We start from the raw sequence: 27329 nt of genomic DNA on the forward strand, positions 1-27329 counted from the left end.
TAATAGACTTGGTCTAGGGGGCATAATGAGTCTGTGCCTACATTGAGCTGAGAACCTCCTGCGGCAGCAAGCTAAGCTAATGCTGACTCTGCAGTAGCTGTGATAGCATTAATATTCCTTTTCCCTGTGGGTTGCAGTCTCTAACGGGCAATGTGTTCACTCTCCATTGAGCACATCTGGCATTCTCTGCAATAGCCGGCATTGCTGCACACACACAAGCTAGATCGTTAGAGGTGAGGGTTCTAATGAACTCTTGTCTGGGCCTTAACTCACAAGGTATAAGCCACTGAACACCTTTAGTGCCCACTGACATCAGTTGGGGTTGAGAGGGCTCAGCTCCTGGTAGGTTTGGGACCATTTTATTGTGACAGAATGAATTGCATAGATACAGCGGCGCATTGTGCCTTACTAACAGAAATGATTTCAACCTCCCTGATTTTTGTTTTAAACTCAGCTTTATTATGAACACTGTTTCAAACCATTGTTTATGGGTGATGCCAGGGAGTGACGGAGAGCAAGCAGGGAGGGTGTTTGTGTAAGTAACGTTCAGAACAATAAAGATGCAAGATTGAAAACAGCAATCAGTAAGCAAGCAAGAGAGAAAATACCTAACAATGTGTTCTGTTTCACAGTCGTATTTTCATTGTTGTTTTCAGCTTCTGCCTAATCAACAAAGTAAAAAATATGGTATTGCTTTAAGTGCAAGAATATAAAACAAAAATATAGAGCCATTTTCAAGTAACCTTTCTACCCAGTCAACAGTAATGAACAGCCATTGGCCAAAACAAAACATTTTATTAGCTGAAGCCAAGGTTGGTAGCTGCATCTTAATGGCACTGCATATGTTGCATTCAATAATTGCTTTATGATTTGGAGTGCTGTGGAGTTGTGTACCAGGAATATAAAACTCTTGGTGAGTCAGCTGTGCGGCCATCAGCTGTTTTGCAGGATGAAAATGTAGAATACAAAGTCTTTTTATTTAAAAAAAACTTTTCTTACAGAATCTGTATTTTAGGGAGGGGAAACTTCAGCAAATGGCTGGAGAATGTCAGGGACAGTCATTTTGCTTTTGGCTGCTGATGGTGGAGCTGATAAGTCACAGATTCTCTTATGGCCAAAATCACTGAGGATTTTTTTAAGAGCACTCTGTAGCTGGCTTGGGAATCCAATTTTCTACTTTGAAGTCAAAACTAACCCTACCGAGTTTGGTTTATTCACCTTTCCATGTGACTCGGAGGAAAGTTAGCAACCAGCAAAGGCACTTTGTGGTTACATATAGATCTCCTTACAGAATCAATCAGAACCCTTGAGAAAGTTTAAGCACCACAAACATAACACAATCTGCTCTGCCTGCTACAACTTTGTGTCGCATCACGCAATTGTTCTGAAGTGTTAAGCAGTGTGTGTTGGTTCCTAATAAAACATTAAGCTATTTGTTCCCAGTGGAAGTATCTTATCAGAGAGCACTACAGCATAGAAGCAGTGGGCTCAGTGACTTCTGAGGTAGCCCATCTAAAAGTTAGCATGATCAAAAAGGGGCGTGATGGTCCCATCCTTCCACTCAATCAGTATTTCCCCGTGCTGCAAGGAAGGGGCATGAGAGGCTGCAATGCTGCGTGGCCAGCTTCCTGCCGTCACTGTTAATGGAGAGTGCTCCTGTAAGCCAGCTCTACCACAGCTCTCTGGGTAGCTCTTCAAAGCAGACAGGAGCTTCTTCTTCCTAGAAGGATGAAAAAAGCGGGACCAAAAAAATAAATTATTTCACTTCAAATGTCATTTATATCCGAGGTGAACAAGGCCCTTCCCATCACATTTAGTAATGGGGTCTGTCTACTACTTGCTTTCCCATTTGAACGTACTGCTGGATCAGTAGTCCTGGAGGGTGAATGCCTTTATCCATACAAGTAGGATGTGGATGGCAGCAGCAGCAAGTTTCTCATGCAGATCACCCCCTTTTGGGTATAATGTGATTAAAATGGGAGAAGATGTCCTATACACAAGCTTTCACCAAACCCACAAATCCACGGTGTTTTCCTGACAGGGAGGGGCACCTATCAGTTGTACTTGTAACTGATACAATTTTTTCCAAAGGGTAGCTCATGCTCTTTGAAATAATTGGTAAATGCTGCAAAAAAATGCTGAGCCCTGTGCTTGCCCGTGTATTCCTGTGAGATCTAAACATTCTTCTGTCACATTCAGGTCACTGTCAACACAACGAACCCATATGCAGAGCTGAGCAAGACCATTAATATTTTTGTATTCCAGCACTACCCTGTTAGTTACACTGGAATGTACAGTTCTGAAAAGCTGCTCTGACAGATGAGCAGCTCTGTTTTGCACTTTGCAAGTTCATCTTGCACTTTGAACACTTGGTTTTTAAACCCATCCAATGAAACCTCTGAGGATTCAATGATTCGTTGTTTCACCCGCTCGCCATCTGAGAATGGCTTTCCCTTTTTTGCAAGCAACCAAGCAGTACAACAGTTAGCCAATGTCACTGTGTCACTCTCATCTAATGCTTGTTTAAGTAGTCACTTCTGCATTTCTAGGACTTCCTTCAGCTTGGAAAGCTATCAAGCACAGTGGCAGAAACTACTGGAAATTTTGCTGAGAGTGGAATGGCGGGTTTCATAATGTCTGCTAATGTATTTTTTGGAACCAATGTCACCTTGGTGCAAATTAAACAAAATGGCTGCCTCATCTGTTCAGTAACAAAATCATCTTGCTTCGAACTTTCTTTTGCCATCCTGTCCTCGTCAATGACTTCCCTTTTTTTTTGGCTGCTACTACTACGTTTTTTGGTTTTGCACTTGCTTTTTCTTTATCATGCCTTTTCAGCACAAAGTGATCCATGATGAGGGGCAAATTAAATGACTGGCAAAAGTAACAAGGGAAGGGAGCGCATGGCTCTCACAATGTTGTGTGCAATCCGGATGCTCCTCACACGTGTCCTTTCTTTAAATACACGTCAATCCTCATTTGCCTGGGGCTGCTGGACCCTCTCCCCACCCTTTCCCTCATATCCCTGCAGGCCGTGGGTTGACCACCATTGCAGCAACCTCAGAGTTACAAACCCCAGAGTTACAAACTGACCAGTTAACCACACAGCTCATTCAGAAGCAGAAGTATGAAATCAGGCAGCAGCAGAGACAACCAAAAGCCAAAGCAGTATGAGACCCTGTTAAACTTTCCCTTTATTTTTCAGTAGTTTCAAAAGAGATTTGACCAGGCGAAAAACCTTTGGGCGTGTTTCATTTAAGATGGTAAAAAGTGGCATTTTCCTTCTGCACAGTAAAGTCTCAAAGCTGTATTAAGTCACTTGTTCAGCTGAAATATTTTGAAAGAACACCCAAACGTTTTGTCCAGAGTTCCAAACATCCTCCATTCCTGACGTGTTCGAAACTCCGAGGGTCTACTGCAGTCAAAGGGGAATAGATGACCAGAACACGGACAAAACTTTTGGAGGTGGGAAGGGGAGGGAACAGAGAGCCCTGCACGGATACAAAAATGTGGATCCGCTTCCGCCAAGCTCAACTCCCCATCCGATCCACAATCCGTGCTACAGATTTTACTTGCATCCGCACAAGAAATCTGGAGGAGAGAGGGGGAAGGATCACAGATGAGCAAGGAAGGGGCAGGGTCGTGCAGGGAAGAGGTAGGCAGCAGTGCGGAGAGAGAGTGTGTGTGTGTGTGTGTATGTAGGCGGGTTGTCACGTTCTATTTTATTATTAGTCTCTTGAGTGCTGCCATTTCTGATCCTAGATACAGAAAGAGGGCAGGGGAAGGGGCGTATCTGGAGCTACTTATTGAATACCCACACTGGTAGAGGCTGCTGTCCTTTTTAACAGTGTGCCAGGAGCTCTGCAGGTCAGTGCTTACTAGGTGAGGGCAGAAGGAGGAAGGGAGGCCAGGCAGGGATGGCACTTGGGCCATCCTGCAAGGAGATTTAGGATGCAGCTTCTTGCATCCTTTCCCTGCCCTGACACCCCCCTTGCAGGGTGGTGGGCAGAGCCTTGCATGGGTATCCTCTCCACTATCTGCAGATATGATGTGGATCTTCATGGGTATGCAGGGCTCTAGACATAGTAACAGGATGTGGCAAGAGCCTGCCTGTGGCCTGGAGGTTGACATGCTAGTACCCTTGTGGCATCCAGGCCTTTAACTGCAGAGCTGTGACAACAGTAAAGCAGCTAAGGGAGAAACTTCATTGCACTTACTTGTTGTAACGAACGTTCAGCGTCAGTATGATCAGCCCCAGTATAAATGCCAGGGGGCTGAGGACCAGCATGGCTGTCTTCCAGTTGGTGGCTGGAATGGAACCAAATTGCATAATCACACAACATTTTCCTGTGTTATTCTTTCAAGACAGACACCTGTAACATTGTTCCAAACTAAAATGAGCCGTTCCAGCCCATCAAAAGTAGCAGAGGATGTAGGTGGGGGAGATGACTTACTTTGTGCACTCCTTGTTCATAAGGTCAGGTGCCAGCTTTGCCATATTATCATGGCTGCATTTTTACAGCCTATTCTTTGCAGGTTCCTCCCTTCCCTTTCTCAGAGGATAACAAATATTCAGAATTCTCTGCCCTGCAACCGAAGTTTCAGGATGCAAGGGGTGGCAGGGCAAGGGACAATGGCCGTTCGATACCAGCACTAAGTTCAGGGTGGAATGGGCTTCAGTGCTCAGCCATGGCAACACTCCCAAGCCGGCAGTACAGGTGATCCCCAGGAGGAATGTCTCCCCTAGGACATACTGCAGTCAGTTGAATGAAGTGTGGAGTGCAGCATCAGACAGCACTGGTGGGCACGGAGTAAGGGCACATCCCACAGGAACACTTTCCTGTTTGCAGGGAAAGGAAGGAAATTGGCAACCCTCACTCCACCCTATCTTTTCCCTTTTCCCATTTTTTTCCCAACATACCTACAGGCCTGGCCCCAGCATTTTTCCCTCGGTGTCCAGGTTGAGATCTAAACTGGGCAGTCATCTCTGCAGGGGCGAAGGAGCAGAGAGGCACACATTAGGAGGCTGTCTTGACAAACAGAGGGGGCACATTGTGCTGCATTATCCTTCCTCTTTAGGGCTTTGTCTACACTTGCGGCTTCTTGCACGAGTAATATGCAAATGAGGCTAAGCATGGAATATCGCTGAGCCTCATTTGCATACCTAATGAGCCACCTTTTTTTCAGAAGAGGCTCTTACTCAAGTAATAGGTGTAACAGCATTGCGCAAGAGGGTTTTTCTTGCACAAGAAGGGGCAGTGCAGACGCTTCTTCATGCGCAAGAGCCTCTTCTGAAAAAAAATGGTGGCTCATTAGGTATGCAAATGAGCCTCAGCGATAGTCCACGCTTAGCCTCATTTGCATATTACTCGCGCAAGAAGCCGTGAGTGTAGACATAGCCAAGGACTACCCTTTAGTGGCTGGGTTTGCCCTTGCTCTCAGATGGGGAAGAGCACAGGGGCCCTGCTGTAGCACCAAGAATGCCTGCATGCTGCTCTAGCTCTAACTGTAGCACCTGTGGGGCAGCCACAGATCCTCATCAGTGCACCGCTACCCATTGCTGAGGCAAGCCTCACAGCGGTGAGACGTGACAGGGCCGTGCTCGTGTGCCGAGGCCACCACACTAAGCTGCTGCTGCTTTTTGGACACGTGCGTTCAGGAAGACAGAGTACCCACCCTTCTCTGTTGCTGGAGTCATCTGATTGCTCTGTGGCAGAGGCACCGTGCTGTTAAACTCAGCCAGCGTGAAGGCAGGGTACTCCAGGGCAGAGCCCCTAGAACTGGTGTGGACCTTTGCTGAGGTACTGATGGTTTTAGCTTAGAAAGAAAAAAACAAAGTTGTCGACGGTTATTGTTTATTCACTATGCAGCACACTTGGGCCTGCTTGGCCCTCGGCAAACCACATGGGGACAAAGCCTGCCCTGGCTGATTGCTCCTGCAGCCCCCCAATTTGGATTGTGTGGTATGCAATGGCCAGATCCGGTGTGGCCCTCAATTTGCATGGATATCAAACGCAACGGGGAGTGTTCAGCACCTTGCACGATCAGCCTGGTAGACAGGGCAGATTTTGATCCGTGGTTCAACAAGGTCCCCGTTCCAAGGACTATCTAGTCTAAAGAGGACGGGTGCTATACAAACAAACGGTTAAAAACACGACGGAGGATTCAGGTGGAGTCAGAGCTGAGATACACCCGCCCCTTCCTGCCATGTTAAATGAGTGGCCATGGCCAAATAAATGAAAAATTGACAAATGAATTAGGCACAAGCTTTTTGGTTATCAAACGCTGGCGATTAGGAAGCCGAAAGCATTAAGTAACAAAGACCAGGGAAGTTATTTAGGTGCTCTGGGGCTATAGGACTAGCATGCTGCCTGTGGCAGTGTAAGGATACATCCTTAACGACAGCAGCAAATCAGAGTTCCCTTCTCCTGATCTTGATGCTGTCAGTCTACATTGGGTAGCAGAAGTAGAGGAGGTCCTCTGAGATGCAGTCGGTCCACTAGACTTCTGCAGGAGTGGAGGTGCAATGCCAGCTTCTGTGTGTGTGTGTGTGTGTGTGTGTGTGTGTGTGTGTGTGTGTGTGTGTGTGTGTGTGTGTGTGTGTGTGTGTGTGTGTGTGTGTGTGTGTGTGTGTGTAACCAGGAGTGACGCTGTTACACCCAACAGTGTAAGGAATAAAAGGAGACCTGCACTCCAGGAGTGACTGCTTCATCGTCTGAATAAAAAGCTGGGGGTGCCCAGTGGGTCTAAATTTCGGAGAAAGTTAAGGTCTTGTGGGAAGCAAGGGACTAATTTATCAAGTGATTCGAACAACCCAAGAGAAGAGTGAAGCTTCAATATCAGTAAAATCTTTGCAAGGGTGAAATAATGCCCCTGAGGGAAGCGATGGAAATCCCAGTACAGTACATGGACCACTTACAGAGAGCACTGTACAATTCACTGCATGTCCCGATCCTTTTCTGGTCTTTGGAACAGAAGAGTCAGGAACAAATGTGAGCTCCAGGTGTTGACAACTTTGTAAGGGAAAAGTTCTTATCATGAGCTCACCTCCCAGTTTATAACCTAGACGGGTTGAAAGGAGGGATGAATCTGATTGGATGGTGACAAATCAAGACAAATCAAGCTATTTCAACTTAAGCTACACAATTGACGTAGCTCAAGCTGTGTGGCTTAATTTGACTTTTGCCCTGCTGTGTAGACATACCCTGTGGGTATGTCTAGACTACATGCCTCTGGCGACAGAGGCATGTAAATTAGACTACCTGACATAGTCAATGAAGCGGGGATTTAAATAAACCCCACTTAATTAAAATAAAAATGGCTGCTGCACTGTGCCGGCTCAGTTGATTGTCAGCACAGCGCGGCAGCCAAGATGCAGATCAGTTGGCAGGGAACGCCTTTGTCGACCGATTCCTTATGCCTCGTGAAACGAGGTTTACAGGATCAGTCAGCAAAGGCTTTCCTTGCCGAACGATCTGTGTCTTGACTGCCGCGCTGTGCCGACAGTCAGCTGAGTGGCACAGCGCGGTGGCCATTTTTATTTTAATGAAGCGGGGTTTATTTAAATCCCTGCTTCGTCGACTATGTCGGGTAGTCTAATTTACATGCCTCTGTCGCCAGAGGCATGTAGTCTAGACATACCCATTATAGCTGTGTCTACACTGGCACCTTTTTCCGGAAATGCTTAAAACGGAATACTATTCCGTTTTCAGTTTTTCCGGAAAAGGAGCGTCTACATTGGCAGGCTACTTTTCCGGAAAAGCCCTTTTTCTGGAAAAGCGTCTGTGGCCAATGTAGACGCGCTTTTCCAGAAAAGAGCCCCGGTCGCCATTTTTGCGATCGGGGCTTTCTTCTGGAAAAGACTACTGGGCTGTCTACACTGGCCCTTTTCCGGAACAGTGTTCCGGAATAAGGACTTATGCCCGAGCGGGAGCAGAATAGTTTTTCCGGAATAGCGGCTGATTTTGTACAGTAGAGCGTCGTTGCTTTTCTGGAAATTCAAGGGGCCAGTGTAGACAGCTCGCAGCTTATTCCGGAAAAGCGGCTGATTTTCCGGAATAAGTGGCCCAGTGTAGACACAGCCCTAGAGTTTAGACACTGGAACTAGTGAAAGTATAGAATCATAGAAATGTAGGTCGGGATGGGACCCAGAGAGGCCATTCAGTCCAGTCCCCTGCCCTGTGGCAGGACGAAGTATTAGATAGACTATCCCGACAGATGTTTGTCTAACCTGTTTTAACCTCTCTGACTAAGATGGCAACGGTCACTTAAAAGCGTAGCTCCCATTTTACAGATGAGGAAATGGAAGCACAGGGAAGAGAAGTGACTGGCCCAAAGGTACCAGAGCAGAGTCAAATTTAGAACCAAGGTGTTCCTGCTTCTCACACCTGTGCTCAGGCCAGTAGACCACATTACCCCCCCAGTCTCTAATAAGAATGGTGATGCCAAGGGACGCAAAAGGATTTTTCTAGTTTTTTTGCAGGTTGGCCCTGGATTCCACACTAGTTTCTCCTTCCTAGAAATTAACTCTGTCTACTGCAGGAGCTGCACTTCCCAGCTCCTGCAGGTAGAACCAGGGCAGCAGAGCTATGAACTCATAGCCAGGAGGTTACACTTTGTTTGAAAACAAAAAGAAAAATCTCCCAACAGCATTGCCGGTTCTTTCAATTTCCTCACACGTCTTGCGATTGCTGGTGTTTTTCTTAAAGTTCCAGTATGTAGAATCATGGAACCTGAGCCTTCATTTCTTTTTTTTAAAACTGAGCTGACATTAACTTCAGGTGTAGCATGAATTTTCTGATGCTAGCAATTAGTGTAGGCAAGAGTTGATTTCCCCTCCTGCAACATGTCATTCAACTTGTTCAGGTGAACAGTGATGTCAATGAGAAAAGCCACATCCAAAATCCAGTTTTCATCTTCTAACTCTGAGTACCTTGGAGATTTCTGAGCAAGAAACTGTTTGATTCCTGGTAGAAGTGCCAGGAACAGTCCAGTATTTTATCACGGCAATGCACACCAAATATGTCAGATGTCTACTTATCTGGGCCAGTGACCAGCAATATGGAGAGCTTCTGTCTCAGCTCTTCCTGGTGTGACTGCCCCTCTCTGGTCGCTATTCAGTATAATTGTCCCCCGTTTGCTGCCTGCTCTGGTCACTGCGGAGCATAACTGTCCCTCCTATCAGACCCTTCCCTTTCCGTGTTGTGGAAAACAATCGGATTTCAGGCACATCCCATTATCCTGGCACCACCCAAACCTTGACCGTGCTTTAAGTTAGGGAAAGAGGAAGCTGCGAACTAAATTTGGTGGTCCGAGCTTTTACCGTTTAGGAGGAGTTCTTGAGCAAACCGACTCACAGACAGACGGACAGATAGATGCTCAAACAATCTAAAATATATATGGAGAGATATAGCACCACCTCTTGTGTGGGGCTCAGCAACTGTCATTTCCCACTGATATTAGTGGTTAGCTGAGGATGTTTGGGATGTTGCTAGAGCTCCTCAGTATCCCACAGGATGAGGGTCGGAACAATCATGTATGAGAATGAATTTGCGTGAGCTACAAGCCTGTTAAGCGCAGGTGTTAGATGGATTCTAGGTGATGGATCCCAAAAGTTAAGTGGGTCGCTAATGTTACATCCACTTCTTACTTTCATGAACCCACATCGATGCATCTGCAGCTTCCGCCGTGAGGTTGCCATTCCAGGGAGCCGCCGTGGGGTTGACAGCACAGATGGTTTCATCTGACAAGGTCTTCCACTTGCTGAACTTATCTTTCTCCCGGGACACAACGACCGTGTGGCCTTGCTTCACGTTAAGATGCAAGCCCAGGCCGTGCAAGGTCACGTGTCCCTTCTTGCTGCAAGCCCATGTTTGGCGCTCCCTGTTCCCACATGGCTCCAGGTGGGCGGCTGTCAACGCCTGTGGCTTGTGAGCAGTCAGGCACTGTTTGGTTTTAAGGCTGACAATAGACTTTGTGCTGGGGTCCCACCTCCACTGCTGTTGCTGGGAGTGCAGTTTGCAATCAGCCAGGCTGATCTGGTCGCTGTCATGGTGGGTGACTTGCATGCACTTTTCCAGCCGGATGTTCTTAATGAGGAAGCTTTGCCCCTCTGATACTGCAGTACAATCAAAGCACAGTTTAGTACCGTACATGCATACAGCAAACACAGGTCAGCAGAGCATCAGTCGTTAGCTAATGCCTACGAAAAGAGACTCTTAGTCTCCCCACTTCTTGCTGCATTTTCATATTCTACATACAAAAGAAAAAATAGCTTCCCTCTAACGTTTTAGTTTCCTAGGGTTGCATTTCTTAGAGGAAGGCATGGTGCATTGGTACCCAGAACCAAGGTGGAAAGAAGTAATAATATTGTCATTAATATATAAAGCCAATAGAAAAAATCATGACAATTTGCACAGCCATTTTTTGATTTTTTAAATTTTTGTATGGATTAAAAAGAAAAAGCTGGAAATTTTCAGCCAGCTATAGAGTCGATGAGAAACCGCACACAAATCAGTTGATATTTTCCCTATCAGAATTACGTTTTTCCTATGAAAAATTTCATAGAAATTCAACAAATGTTGACAAGCTCAGTTAATCTCACTTCGGGTCACTATGCTTGACTCTGTGACTACTTCCAGCAATTTGCAGATGACACTAAGGTAGGGGGAGAGGTAGATATGCAGAAGGGCAGCGATAGGGTCCAGAATGACCTAGACAAATTGGAGGATTGGGCCAAAAGAAATCTGATGTGGTGCAACAAGGACACGTGCAAAGTCCTGCACTTGGGACAGAAGAATCCTAAGCATTGTTTCAGGCTGGGGCAGACTGACTAAGAAGCAGTTCAGCAGAAAAGGACCTGGGAATTATAGTGGATGAGAAGCTGGATAGGAGTCAACAGTATGCCCTGGTAGCCAAGAAGGCTAATGGCATATTATCAGGAGTGGCCTGAGGCGGGCTGCGGCAGCTGACGCCCCAGGCAGAATGCACGCTCGACGCCCCCTCCTGCACGGATGTCAACGGAGTGATGTCATCATCGGGCGCCCCATTGAAGGTGGTGCCCTAGACGACGGCTGAGTTGGCTTATAGTCACGGACTGCCCCTGCATATTAGGGTGCATTAGGAGGAGCGTTGCCAGCAGATCTAGAGAAGTGATTATTCCCCTTTATTTGGCACTGGTGAGGCCACATCTGGAGTATTGTGTCCCGTTCTGGGCTCCCCACAATAGAAAACATGTGGATGCATTGGAGAGGGTCCAGCGGAGGGCAACCAAAACAATTTGGGGTCTGGAGCACATGACCTACGAGGAGAGGCTGAGAGATTTGGGTTTATTTAGTCTGCAGAAGAGAAGAGTGAGGGGGGATTTGATAGCAGCCTTCAACTTCCTGAAGGGAGGTTCCAAAGAGGATGGAGAGAGGCTGTTCTCATAGTGATGGATGGCAGAACAAGGAGCAATGGTCTCAAATTACAATGGTGGAGGTCTAGGTTGGATATTAGGAAAAACTATTTCATTAGGAGGGTTGGGAAGCACTGGAATGGGTTACTTAGGGAGGTGTTAGAATCTCCACCCCTAGAGGTTTTTAAGTCCCGGTTTGACAAAGCCCTGGCTGGGATGATTGAGTTGGGGTTGGTCCTGCTTTGGGCAGGGGGCTGGACTCGATGACTGCTGAGGTCTCTTCCAGCTCTGGGATTCTATGATTCCCGTGGCAACAATGGGAATAAACCAGTCAGCCTTAAAAACATTGGAAATGATTAGATAAGGTGACTCACAACTAGTCAATCAATTATACAGATTGAATACAGATGTCAGGGTTCCAGACCCAACAAGCCCCTGGCAACAGGGTGATACACCTGGTGATGGTCCATAGAGCTAAGCTAACTGCCCTTAATCCTTTCAAAACTAGAAAGGCAGTCCAAGTATCAATAATATTAGCTTTTGAGCTTCTGTAATGATCGTTTTTTTGCTGGGAGCACCAACGGTTCCGGGATCCTTAAGGGATACGTACCAGCCGTTCAACTGAAAGGATTGTCATTGTATTCATTCCAAAATCAACTGTTATTCTGAACCAATGAGCACCCTGAAATATCCCTTGAGCCCTCTACTATATATCTCTAATAAATGTGTCGCTCCTGCTGTGTAACAATAATTACACAATAATGTGTTTGAACAATAATTTGGTTTTAAAGAAAGAAGAACGGAAACATACTTCTCAGATTTTCATCCCATTTCCCCTAGCTTATTTAAAATATTTGTAGCTTTAAGAATTTGCTCATTTATTCCCCCAGGAGCGAAAAATTCCCACCTTTGCCTGCCAGTTAAAACCTGTAAAGCCTGATGGAAAAATTCTGGAATGTAAAGAGCAAGAAGGACGCTGAAGGATGGCCTTAGAAAGCTGGATAATAATCTTTACACCCATCTCTGTGGAATTTCCCCTCTTGGCATAAAGAACAATACTTTTCATTAGCACCAAGTCACTGGCTCAATATGTGAAGGGACAGAGCGACCATGCAAACAGAACTCTGGGCACAGCTGGATGCAAGGAAAACAATAGATTAAAGAACTCTTAGGTTTGTTTGTAGGAAACTCCAGGTGCCTGCTAGACTTTATTATTAATTCAGGAAAAACATTGCCTAAGGGACTTTCTGGCTGCCCCAGAACCTACTGAAAAGAGAATGGGTAAAGTGCACTTCCAGCTTCTAAAATGTTATGTCATGTAAATATTAATAAATGAAATGCTTAATGCTGGTGAACAAGGACGGTTAGAGAGGCTTGGACAGTGAAGTGCTAAGCCTGAAGTATGGGCAACAGCAGAGTAAGTATCTCTAGAGCCCTGCACAGATACAAAATTTGTATCCACCTCCGATCCATGATCCACAAACATGATACGTGGATATAAACAGTCTACCTACAGATTTGTAGAGCTCTAAGAGTCTCTACTTCCATCTCTGCAAATGTGCTTCAGCTGTGACCTGGAGGGATCATCTGTATTGGAAACAGCAATCTTGTCATCATTAAATATTTGTATCTGTAGTGGGGCAGTTGCCCCACTTTGGAAGATGAGGGGTTAAAACAGGCTAGAAAGAACCCAGCCAATAAGGGATAGGCTTATTAGGAGCCAATGAGGAGGCAGCTTGCTGGGGCAACTCAGATATAAAGAACTGCTCAGCAGGGCAGAAGCCAGTTGGGCCCTGACCAGCGAGGATGCAGGACTAGTTCCCAGGGAAGACACAGCATCTTGGATGGAGCAGTGCTGGGCGGGGTCAGGGGAGCAGAGAGAAGGAAGCTAAACTCTGACACCTCTCAGGCTCTGGCCCCTGTTACAATGGGCTAAGAAGGTGCAAGGGCTCCAGGGAAGTAGCCCAGGGAATATTGGCAGACAAGGGGAGGGAAGGAGGGCTGCAAATAGCTGCCGTCAGAGGGTTCCTGGGTTTGGACCCAGACTAGAGGGTAGGTGTGGGTCCCCCCTTCCTTGCACTGCACCTTGTCACAGTGTAGCATGGTTGAGAGGGACTGTGGCTTGCCCCTGTATCACTGCCACGTTATCCTCAGGTTCCACCGGCAAGAGGCAGAGGTATGGCCATGAATCCGCCACAGCAACAAGGAGTCCTGTGGCACCTTAAAGAATAACAGATTTGTTTGGGCGTAAGCATCTGACAAAGTGGGGCTTTGCCCACACAAGGTTATGTAAGAACAAGAGAATGAGCCAGAGGTAAAATGGAATCCTAGAGCACTAGAACTGGAAGGGACGTCAAGAGGTCATCGAGTCCAGTCCCCTGCACTCATGACAGGACCAAGCGCTGTTTAGATTATCCCTGATAGATGTTTACTGAACCTGCTTTTAAATATCTCCAGTGATGGAGATTCCACAACCTCCCTAGGCAATTTATTCCAGTGTTTCACCACCCTGACAGGTAGGAAGTTTTTCCTAATGTCCAACCTAATCCTCCCTTGCTGCAAGTTAAGCCCATTGCTTCTTGTCCTATCACTAGAAGTTAATTTTTCTCCCTCCTCCTTGTAACTCCCAGGATAAGTGGGACATATTCCAGGCTGCATGCACAAGATGTGGGGAAAAAATTACATCCTGGGCTTAAATTCAGACAGAGTGATCTGGAGTAAAGGTTGGGTAAATATTATTAATGGTTCACAATCCTGCAGGAAAGGCATAAGAAGTGGGGTTCTGTAGGGGTCTGTTTTGGGACTGGCTCTGTTCAATATCTTCATCAACAATTTAGATATTGGTATAGAAAGTACGCTTATTAAGTTTGCAGATGATACCAAGCTGGGAGGGATCGCGACTAATCTGGAGGATAGGGTCATAATTCAAAACGACCTGGACAAATTGGAGAAATGGTCTGAGATAAATAGGATGAAGTTTAATAAGGACAAATGCAAAGTGCTCCACTTAGGAAGGAACAATCAGTTTCACACATACAGAATGGGAAGCGACAGTTTGGGAAGGAGTACGGCAGAAAGGGATCTAGGGGTTATAGTGGACCCCAAGTTAAATATGAGTCAGCAGTGTGATGCCGTTGCAAAGAAAGCAAACATGATTCTGGGGTGTATTAACAGGTGTGTTGTGAGCAAGACATGAGAAGTCATTCTTCCGCTCTACTCTGCGCTGGTTAGTCCTCAGTTGGAGTATTGTGTCCAGTTCTGGGCACCACATTTCAAGAAAGATGTGGAGAAATTGGAGGGGGTCCAGAGAAAAGCAACAAGAATGATTAAAAGTCTAGAAAACATGACCTATGAGGGAAGACTGAAAGAACTGGGCTTGTTTAATTTGGAAAAGAGAAGACTGAGAGGGGACATGATAGCGGTTTTCAAGTGTCTAAAAGGGTGTTACAAGGAGGAGGGAGCAAATTTGTTCTCCTTGGCCTCTGAAGATAGGACAAGAAGCAATGGGCTTAAATTGCAGCAAGGCAGGTTTAGGTTGGGCATTAGGAAAAAGTTCCTAACTGTCAGGGTGGTGAAACACTGGAATAAATTGCCCAGGGATGACCTGGGTGGTGCTAGGTCCTGTTGCGAGGGCAGGGGACTGGACTTGATGACCTCTCAAGGTCCCTTCCAGTTCTATGATTCTATGAATTGAATGTACAGGAACCGAGATGTGTACTAGGGATGGTCCATTATCTCAGCCAATACCTACAATATTTTTCTAAAGAGATAAAACCACGAAATGAATTGCGCAATCCAACACAACTTGGTTATGGAAGCCACGTCATGATGTTGCCTTCACAAAGATAAAAGAAACAATCTCAGAAACTCTAGTTCTTAATTAGTACAATTTGAACAAATCTGCAATGATCAGCGCAGAACAAGCTGCTATGGCCTGGTTGACGTATTGTTGAAAAAACATGGCTCTGCGTGGAATCCAATTTTGCTCTCGAGCGTTCACAGAAGCCAAAAAGCAATATACACAGATTGAAAGGCAGCGCCTGGAGAGCATATGGGCATGGGAGAACTTTTACAGATATTTGTGTGGATGGGATTTGTTTACACGGATACAGACCATCAACTACTTACAACCCTCATCAAAGGAAAAGCCCTGGATCAAGCATCCCTGAGATGCCAATGTCAACCGATAAGATCAATGTGATTTAACCAAATTGCTAAATATGTTCCTGGGAAAAATCTGATAGCAGCAGATATGATGTCACACTCTCATTACCTGTGATTTCAAAGAGAAAGGTGTGCATGCCTGCTGTGAACACATACTGCCCACTGTCAGAACAGAAGTTAAGCCAGCTACAAAAAGCAACCTCAACAGTCATACAACTTCAGGAAGTTCTAACACTGGAACGGCTGGCCCAGGTGTTTAGAGGACACTAAGGAAGTGACAACAGACTACTTTGTGTTGTGTGGACAATTAAGCAAATCAAATGGACTTGTGATTAAAGGTGCATCATAATTCCAAATGAACTGAGAGGAGAAATCCTAAACCTCATCCATTATGGACATTGAAGATTAATTAAATGCTGTGAACAGGCCAACCAATCAGTGTAATGCCCAGGCATCAGCAAGAACATAAAGTATCTGCATGTGAACATTGTAGAACTAACAGAGCAACACAATACAAAGAATTTAACAACAACCCTACTAGACAGACCTACGAAGACACTAGCTGCAGATTTATGCAAATTCATGTCATTATGTAGTTGTCATGGACTGCTTTTTCAGGGATTCAGAAATACTGTACTTGAAAGACATAACATGTTGCAATGTTATCAAGAAACTGAATGACACTTTTGCTCATGTTGATATTCCAGCACAGATAATGACACCATGGACCACAATTCAGTTGAGCAGAGTATGTCATTCTAAACAAAATATAATTTTGATCATATAACTGGTAGCTCACCAAACCCACAAGTGATTGAAGAGGCTGAGAAAATTGTACCGACAGCCAAGAATACCCTACAGAAGGAAGATTCATCCCCTGCTCTTCTGAATTACAGATCAACACCAACTGTGGCTACTTGCTATAGTCTAGCACCGTTCCTGATGGGAAGACAACTCAGAGGTATGGTTCCAACTTTGGAAAAGGTTCTATCTTCAAAGTGGCCAACCCGAAAGCAGACAAGTGGGATAAAAGGTCTAGAAGAGCGTATGAATATTTTTACAACAGACGTCTCTCAGAAATGCCAGGTTTAGAACCTGGAGACTGTGTTCATGTCTAACTGGATGGAGAAAGAGGAGGGACATTTTCAACAGTTGTAAAGAAAAATAATTCAGCACCCTGGTCATATGTGATCGAGACCAACAGTGAAGAGTTCAGCAGAAACCACTGACATTTATAGTTTGTTCTTCAGAAAGAACAATCAACAGATGACAGATGCAAAACAAGATAACTATGACTCAAGGATTCTAGGACGGCCATGGCCAGCTATGGCCAGCTATGGCATCTGGGCAGCCAGATGACTAAGCGGTTATACATTGGGGTTGTGTAATTAGAAAACCATGTGATTCAGAGATATTTAAGAGACTGAACTTCAAACACAGTGTGATAATGTCTCAGAGGAGTAGCCGTGTTAGTCTATAAGTAAATAAACTTAAAAAACAACAATGGTCCTGTAGCACGTTAGAGTATGTCTAGACTGCATCCCTCTTTCTGCAGAGGGATGCAGATTTAGGCAGGTCGACATTGCAAATGAAGCAGGGATTTAAATATCCCGTGCCTAATTTGCATAAAAACAGCTGTCGTGTTTTGCTGAGTCAGCACTTTGTCGGCAAAAAGTGGCAGTCTAGAAGGGGATCTGTCGAGAAAGAAAGCCTTTTTTGACAGATCTTGCAAACCTCCTTGCAGGAGGCATAAGGGATCTGTCAAAAACGGCTTTCTTTCTTGACAGATCCCTCTCTAGACTGCCACTTTTTGCCGACAAAGTGCTGAGTCGGGAAAAACGTGGTGGCCATTTTTATGCAAATTAGGTGTGGGATATTTAAATCCTTGTCTCATTTGCAATGTCTACCGGCCTAATCTGCATCCCTCTGCCGACAGAGGGATTCAGTCTAGACATACTCTTAGAGGCTAACAAAAATATATAAACAGTATCATGAGCTTTCGTGGGCACAACCCACTTCTTCAGATGACATAGATGGTGGGAATGTAGAACTGAGAAGGGGATGTAATGGAATGCTAAACTGTATTACACTGGAGCGTCAGTGCATAGTCGAGTTAGCCTGTTACAGAAAAAAACAACCAATGGTCTGGTAGCACTTTATAGACTAACAAAACATGTAGATGGGATCATGAGCTTTCATGGGCACAGCCCACTTGGTCATCTGAAGAAGTGGGCTGTGCCCACGAAAGCTCATGATACTGTTTATATATTTTTGTGAGTCTATAAAGTGCTACCAGACCATTTGTTGTTTTTTTCTGTATTACACTGCTTGGCCACTAGGTGGTGCTGTATATTAAAATACTTAAGCTAACCTCAGTCATGTCTGGCTGGAAATTAGGACCCTATGACAAACATATTGTGTGTGTACTTAGCTAAGAAAAAAGCTCTGTAGCCAGTCCACAGCTGCTACAAGGACATGACACAGGACAATGCTATGTCTCATAAACTCATAGGATGGATCCACCTATAACCTCTGCTATTAACATGAGGAACTTTTTGAGGTGGGTTTGCAGCTCTTAAGCAATATCAGAGAAGACATAAACTCATTGTATAGGATCATCTATCTGGAGTATTGTGTCCAGTCTCTAGTATTGTGTCCCATTCTGGGCCTCCCACTACAAAAAGGATGTGGACGCATTGGAGAGGGTGCAGCGGAGGGCAACCAAAATGATGAGGGGGCTGGAGCATATCACTTATGAGGAGAGGCTGAGGGAGTTAGGTCTGTTTAGTCTGCAGAAGCGAAGAGTGAGGGGGGATTTGAGAGCAGCCTTCAACTTCCTGAAGGGAGGTTCCAAAGAGGATGGAGAGAGGCTGTTCTCAGTAGTAACAGATGGCAGAACAAGGAGCAATGGTCTCAAGTTGTGGTGGGAGAGGTCCAGGTTGGATATTAGGAAAAACTATTTCACTAGGAGGGTGGTGAAGCACTGGAATGGGTTACCTAGGGAGATGGTGGAGTCTCCATCCCTAGAGATGTTTAAGTCTCGGCTTGACAAAGCCCTGGCTGGGTTGATTTAGTTGGGATTAGTCCTGCCTAGAGCAGGGGGCTGGACTTGATGATCTTCTGAGGTCTCTTCCAGCTCTATGGTTCTGTGATTCTATGATTCTCCCTCCACCACCATAATTGTTGCTATCTTAGATTTTTTTTATCATCAAAAGATGAAAGGCTAAGACAAAGTAATCTGAGAATCTGAGGGAGGTTCCCAAACCTCAGCCATTCTTTTTAGGTGACAAATCTGAGGAACTGTCCCAGACTGAAGTGCCATTACGGGAGGTTTTGGAACAAACTGATAAACTAAACAGTAACAAGTCATCGGCACCAGATGGCATTTACCTAAGAGTTCTGAAAGTACTCAAATGTGAAATTGCAGAATTATTAACTGTGATTTGTAGCCTATCCTTTAAATCATCATATTTACCAAATGATTGAAGATAGCTAATGTGATGTCAATTTTTAAAAAGATCTCTAGAGGTGATCTTGGCAATTACAGGCCAGTAAGTCTAACTTCAGTACCAGGGAAAATGATTGAAACTATAGCAAAGAACAGAATGGCCAGACACGTAGATGAACATAATTTGCTGGGGGAAAATCAACATAGTTTCTGTAAAGGGAAATCATGCCTCACGAATCTACTAGCCGGAGCGGCTGAATGGAACATTCAAACAGCCTCCCCTCTGTCAGCTCAGAGGTGAATCCACCCCTATGTCTTCCTGCCTCTTCCATCACACCTGGCAATGAAGACATGGCAGCGGAAATGCCATGGCAAGTTTGCGGCTGACGCGTGTGGCAGAATGAATCCAGCTCGCTCTCCTCGTGCTACCAGGGGGTGTCAAAGACAGCAAGCAATTCCTGGGACAGATTCTCAGTTGTTTTAACGCAGCACCGCTCCATGGAAATCATACCTGGTCACAGGCTGTCACATAGTGGGGGTACCTGGCTGGTTTCTATGCTGCTGGCTCTGGGGTAACCCCCCCTGGCTGCCGTGGGTACCACGACCCAGCAAAACAGGATGAGTCACTATGCAAAGGGACCTCTCAACCGGTATGGCCAGACACCCCCCATGGAGAGGAACAAAGGAAGGTGGAATGCTGCCCTGGCTGGGGGCAGGGCTGGAAGAGAGTGGGTTAGTTGCTGTCTGGGAGCATGGAAGAGACAGCCTAGGGAAAGGGGCTGGAGTTTAGGGGCCCAGTCTCCCCCCATCTCAAGGGAGCCTGAGGCATCCTAGCCCAGCTCTGTGACCAGATTACATCTGTGCTGTGCTGTATCCTGGAGAGGCAATAAACTTCCTCTGTTCCACCGGCTGGTGCAGTCTGTTTGTGCCATTTCGGGGTGCAGGAGACGGGGGACCCCCAACGCGCTGTCACACAGGCAATCAGCAAAGGGATCAGCAAGGAGTGAGAAAGTGGCAATATTGCTGGATGGCTGGTTTGGTAGCTGTCCTTTAGGCCTTAGCACAACAGTTCGTAGATTAAACGCACCGCAAAGTCAAAGGGCATTTTGCCAGGTGAGGAGGGTTTTGTTTGTAAAGCGACTCAGTCTGGAAGACAGCAGTGGAAAGTCCTGTTCCAAATGGATGTAAACGCAAAAGCAGATTCCTAAAGCTCAGAGCCTGAAGGTTAATAATACAGGTGCATGTGTGTGTGTGGGGAGGAGGGGGGAGGTTAAATAGTAGGAATTAGAGAGCAGAGAAATTTGGATCCAGATTTCAAACCCCTTTAAGGCATGAGGCCAGTGCTACCTGGGGTATGTTCATGCTCCCTGAACAGGGGCAATGTTACCCTTTAATGCTGAGCGATGAGGCTGCAGACAAGAGACGGAAAGAAGATATAACAACAAAGAGCAGTAGGTTCCAAATCTCAAACCCAAAGGAAAAACTGTACTTCTGTGTGACCACAGAACACCAGCACACCAGCATTGTCCAAAGCACAGGACATGTTTGTTCTCTTGAGGAAACACTAGCTGCCGGAAGAGGCTCTGACAGGCCTTTCATCTCTTCTCCAGCCTCTCAGCTTTTGTTTAAAAGAAAAAAGGAGTCTCTAACGCTTATGGTGGCAGAGAAAACCTTCAGAATGCGACTGCAAGTGAGTTTGCAAGAGAGCCTGAAACAGCAGCGAGGCAGTGGGATCTGTCCCATCCACGGCACTGGAGGCAGAGGCAATGGTGAGGCTTTTAATGAGCAGTGTCATTATTTCACTGCTTGTCAAAGCCTGCCAGGAAGGAGAGGAAGGAGCATAGTGTCAAGAACTAAAATACCCCTGTCGCAGCCCCTGCCGGAGGTAAAGGTACGGGTTGGGTGGTTCCTCTTCCTGCAGCAGGGCTGCGCACACCGCCGGGTTTTAATAAATGTGTCTGCCTGTTCATGTTTTCCAGCCCAGACACAGTCACAAAGTACATCCGAAGAAAAACCCAGCTTCTGGTTAATTGTTAATAAAGCGACACGTTAATCATGGAGGTGCCGGTTGTCACAGATTCTGTGGCTTCACTGAACCTCCTGAGCTTCTTCAGGCTGCAGGTGGGACTTTGTGCCTAGCCCTGCCATGTACGCCTGCCTTGCAGTGGAGGCTGGAACCAGCGTTGTTGTGGAACCCTGTCCCACAGCTTCCGCTGGGGGCACATCTGGGGCTCTGTGCCCCTCCTCCCTAGCTGGGGCTCTAGAGAGGGCCATGTGTCCCTCTTGTGGCTTCCCAGGGCCATGCCCCTCCCTGCAGCTGGGGCCATGTGCCTATGGCTGGGGATGGAGCCAGGACCATGTGTTACTGCCCTGCCGTGGCAGTCGGCTATGGAGAAAGGGCTGTATACCCTGCTGTGGGAATGTGCCCCTCGTATGTCTGCAGCCACTGGAGCCAGAGCTGTACCCCTTCCTGGAGGGGGTTTCTGCCTGTCAGCTCCCCCCCCCCCATGGGACCCCAGCTGTCATTCCTTTCTCCCTAGCTAGCCCTGTCCCCCACTTATTTTTAGTAAAGTCATCGGTCGCAGGTTCCTGTGAAGTTTTGTTTATAGCCTGTGACCTGTCCATGACTTTTACTAAAAATAACCAGGACAGAATCAGCCTGAAACATTCATAGCCATCAAAGGCTTTGGGGGTTAATACCATCCCTGAAAAATACTGCAGGGCTGCCATTTGCTGATGACAGCTCCTTAGGCCATAGGTGGGTCTGTGGGTCTATCTCTCACAGCGCCTCAAATGTGTCACTGTGCCAAGTTCAGCACAAGGTTTATGGGGGATTAGGGCCTATTTTGAGGATGTTGAGTGGTGGATAGGCTGTCTACTGGTCCCCTGCACGGAGGTCAGTTTCACCCCCCCCCCCCCCCCATGTGGATGTTCAGACAGCTCTCCGCTATTTATTGAAACTATTTTTTCAGTGCAGGCTGCTGGTCTAAAAGCCAGGCATGGAGCAGAGAAATGGGGAAAGGAAGCAGAAGTTAAATCGGCATAGCTCTTCCCTGCAGTTAGCTAGGCTCTTACCTGGGTGCTACCCTAACTCTGCTCCTGTCCACACACAGAACGCCTCTCACCTGAGGTAATGGTGCTTTCAACTCAGGTTCGGCAGCATGGCTGGGGGTGTTGGGTTTGAGCCCTCAGATAGCAACCCACTTTGCAGTGCAGACTCAGACTAAAACACGCAGGTGCTGGTAGTCATCCGACGCCTTCCCACAACCCCTCCTCCAGCCAGGTGGATAGACACGTCCCCCCTCAATTCACTAGGAAAGAACCATCGAGTGGCTCAGCTTAGTGCAGCCTGAGCCCGGGTCTACACGAGGGAGTTATTTTGAAATAACAAGCGGTGCGTCCATGCAACGAAGCCCGTTATTTCGAAATAACCAGTCCTGCTTTCCACGAGGAAGAACCCTTATTTCAAAATAGCTATTTCAAAATAGCAGAGGTGTGGATGCTCCATTGCTGCTATTTCAAAATAACGACTCCCCAGGGTCATTCGAAGTAATTACTCCCCAGTGCTTCCTGGGGCTCTCAGTCACGGTAGCACGTCCACAGGAAGGGAGCCTGCCTCAGACTCATGTTGAGGCTTCCCTGTAGTGTGGACACACTATTTCGAAATAGTTTTGAAAAATTTCCTAGTGTAGACATGCCTTTGGGGCCCTAGGGATATGGCGAGGCTAAGGAGGGTGCTGATCACACAAGTCAAGGCTGCAGCGAGGACCCCCCGGGGATGATACAATGGCCAGGCATCTCTCTACTAAGGCTATGCAGCAGGATCCTGCTTCTAACCGGAAGTGAGCACCTGGCGGGACTGAGTCAGACAGGGTTGCACGATTAGCCTCTGACCAGCAAACCTCTTACTCCCTGCCCCCAGGTAATTCAGGCCTCGGCATAGCACCAGTCTGACGTTCCTGCATGCGGTCCCTCAAAAGGCACCCTGAGGAGCGTATCTCCCAAGGCACTGCCCAGGAGCCTGAAGTGAGGCACCTATGGTCCTGTCTACTGCTCCACATCTCAATGTATCCTAGCACTTTGCATATGGTAAAGGGGTTGGAAAGAAGAGCTTTTACTTGTAGAGAGAGGTCAGAGAGGCACTGAGCAATTAAGAAGGGACTAAAATTAGTAGCCTAAGACATATAGGCTACGTCTAGACTGGCATGATTTTCCGGAAATGCTTTTAACGGAAAACTTTTCCGTTAAATGCATTTTCGGAACAGAGCATCTAGATTGGCACGGACACTTTTCCGCAAAAGCACTTTTTGCAGAAAAGCATCCATGCCAATCTAGACGCGCTTTTCTGCCAAAAAGCCCCGATCGCCATTTTCGCGATCGGGGCTTTTTTGCAGAAAACAAATCTGAGCTGTCTACACGGGCCCTTTTCCGCAAAAGTTTTGCGCAAAAGGACTTTTGCCCGAACGGGAGCAGCATAGTATTTCCGCAAGAACACAGACAATCTTACATGAGATCGTCAGTGCTTTTGCGGAAATTCAAGCGGCCAGTGTAGACAGCTGGCAAGTTTTTCCGGAAAAGCGGCTGATTTCCCGGAAAAACTGGCCAATCTAGACACAGCCAAAGAGATAACGAAGTGGTAGGGTTTTCAAAGGGCTGAGCAATTGCATATCCCTGCGTAGCCCTCAGTGTATGTACCCAAGGTTCCTGGCAGGCGTGTATGGGTGCTGCATGAAGCCTGCACCGTTGTCTTTGCTCTGATGGTTAGCCAGGCTAGCTAGATTGGAGCTAGCCTGGGAATGCCCACCTTAAGCACAACCGAGCTCTGCAAGGGTTATTTCAAGAGCACCAATTCAGCTACTCAGCACAGTAAGGGGGAATTTTATTACTGGCTTCAGTAGGAGCCGAGTGAGGATAATGAACAAACCCCATTTGCAGCAGCGAGCTTGTCACCGAATTACAAACAAGAGTTTCCTCATGTTAAGAAAAAGTCTGCACCCAGACCCAGAGCTCAGATTTACTGCAGGGAATTTCCAATGAAAAACAGTGACCCAAAATTCTCTGCTGGCGTAACTCCATTGATTCCACGCCAGCAGAGAATGTGAGCGCACTGAGAGTTCTGGAGAACAAACAGCATTTCCTTTGCTTCAGGCTGGGAAGAATTTCAAGATACGAGCAGGCCAGGACTGTTGGAAGGGTGGGGGAGAAATAAATACAATAAATAGGCAGCTGTTAGCCTAGTGGAAACGTCTAGGCCTTGTTTACACTACAGAACGGAGTGTTTTGGTTGAATCACCTTCTGGGTACCCAGTGCTGAGAAGCAATGCGTTCTGGAAGATATTCTGGCATTATTGGACAGCCTTCGGAGAACTAACTAGGGCTACCACCTGGCCGGTGTTCAGCCAGCCCTTAGCTGAGTTTTTTTTTAATGGGTTTGCCAGTTGCCAGAAAAAATAATTGAAATTGCTGGAGTCTTTGATGTGTGTCTAAAGATTTGCATTATTATCACAATCTTGCGGGGTAGCTAATTGTTCAAAATGTCAGTGTCCAGCGAAAGAAGCCGCGGTGTTCCCACTGCCACAGTTTAAGCAATAGCGGATCAAACCTGGTGAAAACACAGCAGCTGTCTGCCAACCAATATGCCAGCACACGGCGCGCAGGCCCGCTGACTGGGAGGCAAAGGGGGCAGCTCAGGGGCATCATTTCAGATTTTGGTGGAGTTGGGGGGGGGGAGCAACCTGTGCATCCCATGATGTGGGGGAGGGGAGAGTGAAAGCATAGGGGGCTGACTGAGGACAGAGGCTTCAGCAGTGTTCATAGAATCATAGAACTGGAAGAGACCTCAGAAGGTCAAGTCCAGCCCCCTGCTCTAGGCAGGACCAATTCCAACTAAATCAACCCGGACAGGGCTTTGTCGAGCCGAGACTTAAACACCTCTAGGGATGGCGACTCCACTACTTCCCTAGGGAACCCATCCCAGTGCTTCCCCACCCTCCTAGTGAAATAGTTTTTCCTAATATCCAAGCTGGACCTCTCCCACCACAACTTGAGACCATTGCTCCTTGTTCTGCCATCTGTCACCACTGAGAACAGCCTCTCTCCAGCCTCTTTGGAACCTCCCTTCAGGAAGTTGAAGGCTGCTATCAAATCCCCCCTCACTCTTCGCTTCTGCAGACTAAACAGACCCAAGTCCCTCAGCCTCTCCTCATAAGTCATATGCTCCAGCCCCCTAATCATTTTGGTTGCCCTCCGCTGGACCCTCTCCAATGCGTCCACATCCTTTTTGTAGTGGGGGGGGCCAGAACTGGACACAATACTCCAGATGCGGCCTCACCAAAGCCGAATAAAGGGGAATGATGACATCTCTGGATCTGCTGGCAGTGCTCCTCTTAATGCAACCTAATATGCCATTAGCCTTCTTGGCTACAAGGGCACACTGTTGACTCATATCTAGCTTCTCATCCACTGTAACCCCCAGGTCCTTTTCTGCAGAACTACTACTTAACCGGTTGGTCCCCAGCTTGTAACTATGCTTGGGATTCTTCCGTCCCAAGTGCAGGATTCTACACTTGTCTTTGTTGAACCTCATCAGATTTCTTGTGGCCCAATCCTCCAATTTGTCTAAGTCATTCTGTACCCTATCTCTGCCCTTAAGCGTATCTACCTCTCCCCCCAGCTTAGTGTCATCCGCAAACTTGCTGAGGGTGCAATCCATCCCCTCATCCAGATCATTAATAAAGATATTGAACAAAACCGGTCCTAGAACCGAACCTTGGGGCACTCTGCTAGAAACCGACCGCCATCCTGACATCGAGCCATTGATCACTACCCGCTGGGCCCGGCCTTCTAGCCATCTTCCTATCCATCTTACCATCCATTTATTCAATCCACAATCCCTTAACTTGCTGGCAAGAATATTGTGGGAGACCGTATCAAAAGCCTTGCTAAAGTCAAGGTATATCACATCCACTGACTTCCCGAAGCTAATCAGATTGGTCAGGCACGACTTGCCCTTTGTGAATCCATGCTGACTATTCCTAATCACTTTCCTCTCATCCAAGTGCCTCAATATGGATTCTTTAAGGATCCCTTCCATGATTTTTCCAGGAACCGAGGTAAGACTGACCGGCCTATAGTTCCCAGGATCATCCTTCTTCCCTTTTTTGAAGATGGGCACTACATTTGCCTTTTTCCAGTCATCCGGGATTTCTCCCGATCTCCACGACTTTTCAAAGATAATAGCCAAAGGCTCCACAATGACATTTGCCAACTCCCTCAGTACCCTCGGATGCACTAAGTCTGGACCCATGGATTTATGTACGTTTAGCTTTTCTGAGCATGCCCAATACAAGCCAACCGCCAAATAGGAAGGGGGTAACCAACCTCATCCCCCCGCCCCACATGCTACCAAGGCTCTGAAAAACTCTACTTTGTCTGGCAGACAACTTAGCAGTTAGATGACAGGAGCACTGTATCTAATTCCTATATAAAAGAAAGAAAACAAAATACATGTTAGACCCACTCAGCTCTAACACTAACTCTTGTTTCATCTGAAGAAGTGGGCTGTGCCCACGAAAGCTCATGTTATCATCGACGTGTTTTGTTAGTCTTCAAGGTGCTGCTGGACTACTTGTTATTTTTTAAATTTTTCCAGTTACAGACTAACTCAGCTGCACCGCTGAAGATCTTGTGGCAAGTCACTTAAGAGACACTGGCTAGCCTTACATTTTTAATGTATATTGTTACTTTGTTACTAACTCTGTGGAGAGAGAGAGAGACCCCGCTAGGACTCCTGAGCTCTGTCTCAGCTTTGGAAGGGTGTGGGGTCTAGTGGGTTACAGCAGGGAACAGATACATTTTAGCTCTATATAAGAAAATCAGAATGGCCCTAATGGGTTAGACCAATGGTCCTTCTAGCCCAGTATCCTGTCTTCCAACCGTGGCCAATGCCACGTGCTTCAGAAGGAATAAACAGAAGAGGCCATCATCATGATCCATCTCCTGTTGCCCATTCCCAGTTCTGGAAAACAAGCTAGGAACACCATCTCTGCCCATTCTGGCTAGTAACCAGGGCTCGACAAGTTATGGAAAACCCTACTCGCCAGACAAAAAAGGGACTCGCCACCCTCCCCCCCAAAAAGTGTTTTTTTAATGGCATAAATTCCTAATTAGAATAAGAACAGTAATTACTAATACGTTATTAATAAATATCTTATAAACCTTTACCTTTTCCCTCTGCTGCCCTGTCTCCTCCCCATGCTCCATCAGCTCCCCTGGTGCCTGCTGCCCCCCAACCCCTTACCCTCCTCTGCTGTCCTGACTCCT

The 27329-nt window shown here is 46.7% G+C and overlaps 1 protein-coding gene across 2 annotated transcripts in view; it reads right to left on the reverse strand.

Moving 5' to 3' along the window:
* Window positions 1–436: 436 nt before the first annotated feature.
* Window positions 437–27329, reverse strand: part of LOC102448411 (uncharacterized) — a 36931-nt gene continuing 10038 nt past the window's right edge. Inside the window, exons 2-6 of one of the 2 annotated variants that reach the window (XM_006122982.4) lie at window positions 9650–10117; window positions 5677–5817; window positions 4922–4987; window positions 4218–4308; window positions 437–1720 (exon numbers count right to left, since the gene is read on the reverse strand). In XM_006122982.4, the coding sequence (XP_006123044.3) occupies window positions 1513–1720; window positions 4218–4308; window positions 4922–4987; window positions 5677–5817; window positions 9650–10117 (974 nt within the window). In that variant the 3' untranslated portion in view covers window positions 437–1512. The remainder of the gene's footprint in view (window positions 1721–4217; window positions 4309–4921; window positions 4988–5676; window positions 5818–9649; window positions 10118–27329) is intronic. The other variant, XM_006122983.4, reaches the window with a different exon arrangement.

The sequence above is a fragment of the Pelodiscus sinensis genome, chromosome 6 (genome assembly GCF_052426305.1).
Source record: "Pelodiscus sinensis isolate ZL-2025 chromosome 6, ASM5242630v1, whole genome shotgun sequence".
Lineage (NCBI taxonomy): Eukaryota > Metazoa > Chordata > Testudines > Trionychidae > Pelodiscus > Pelodiscus sinensis.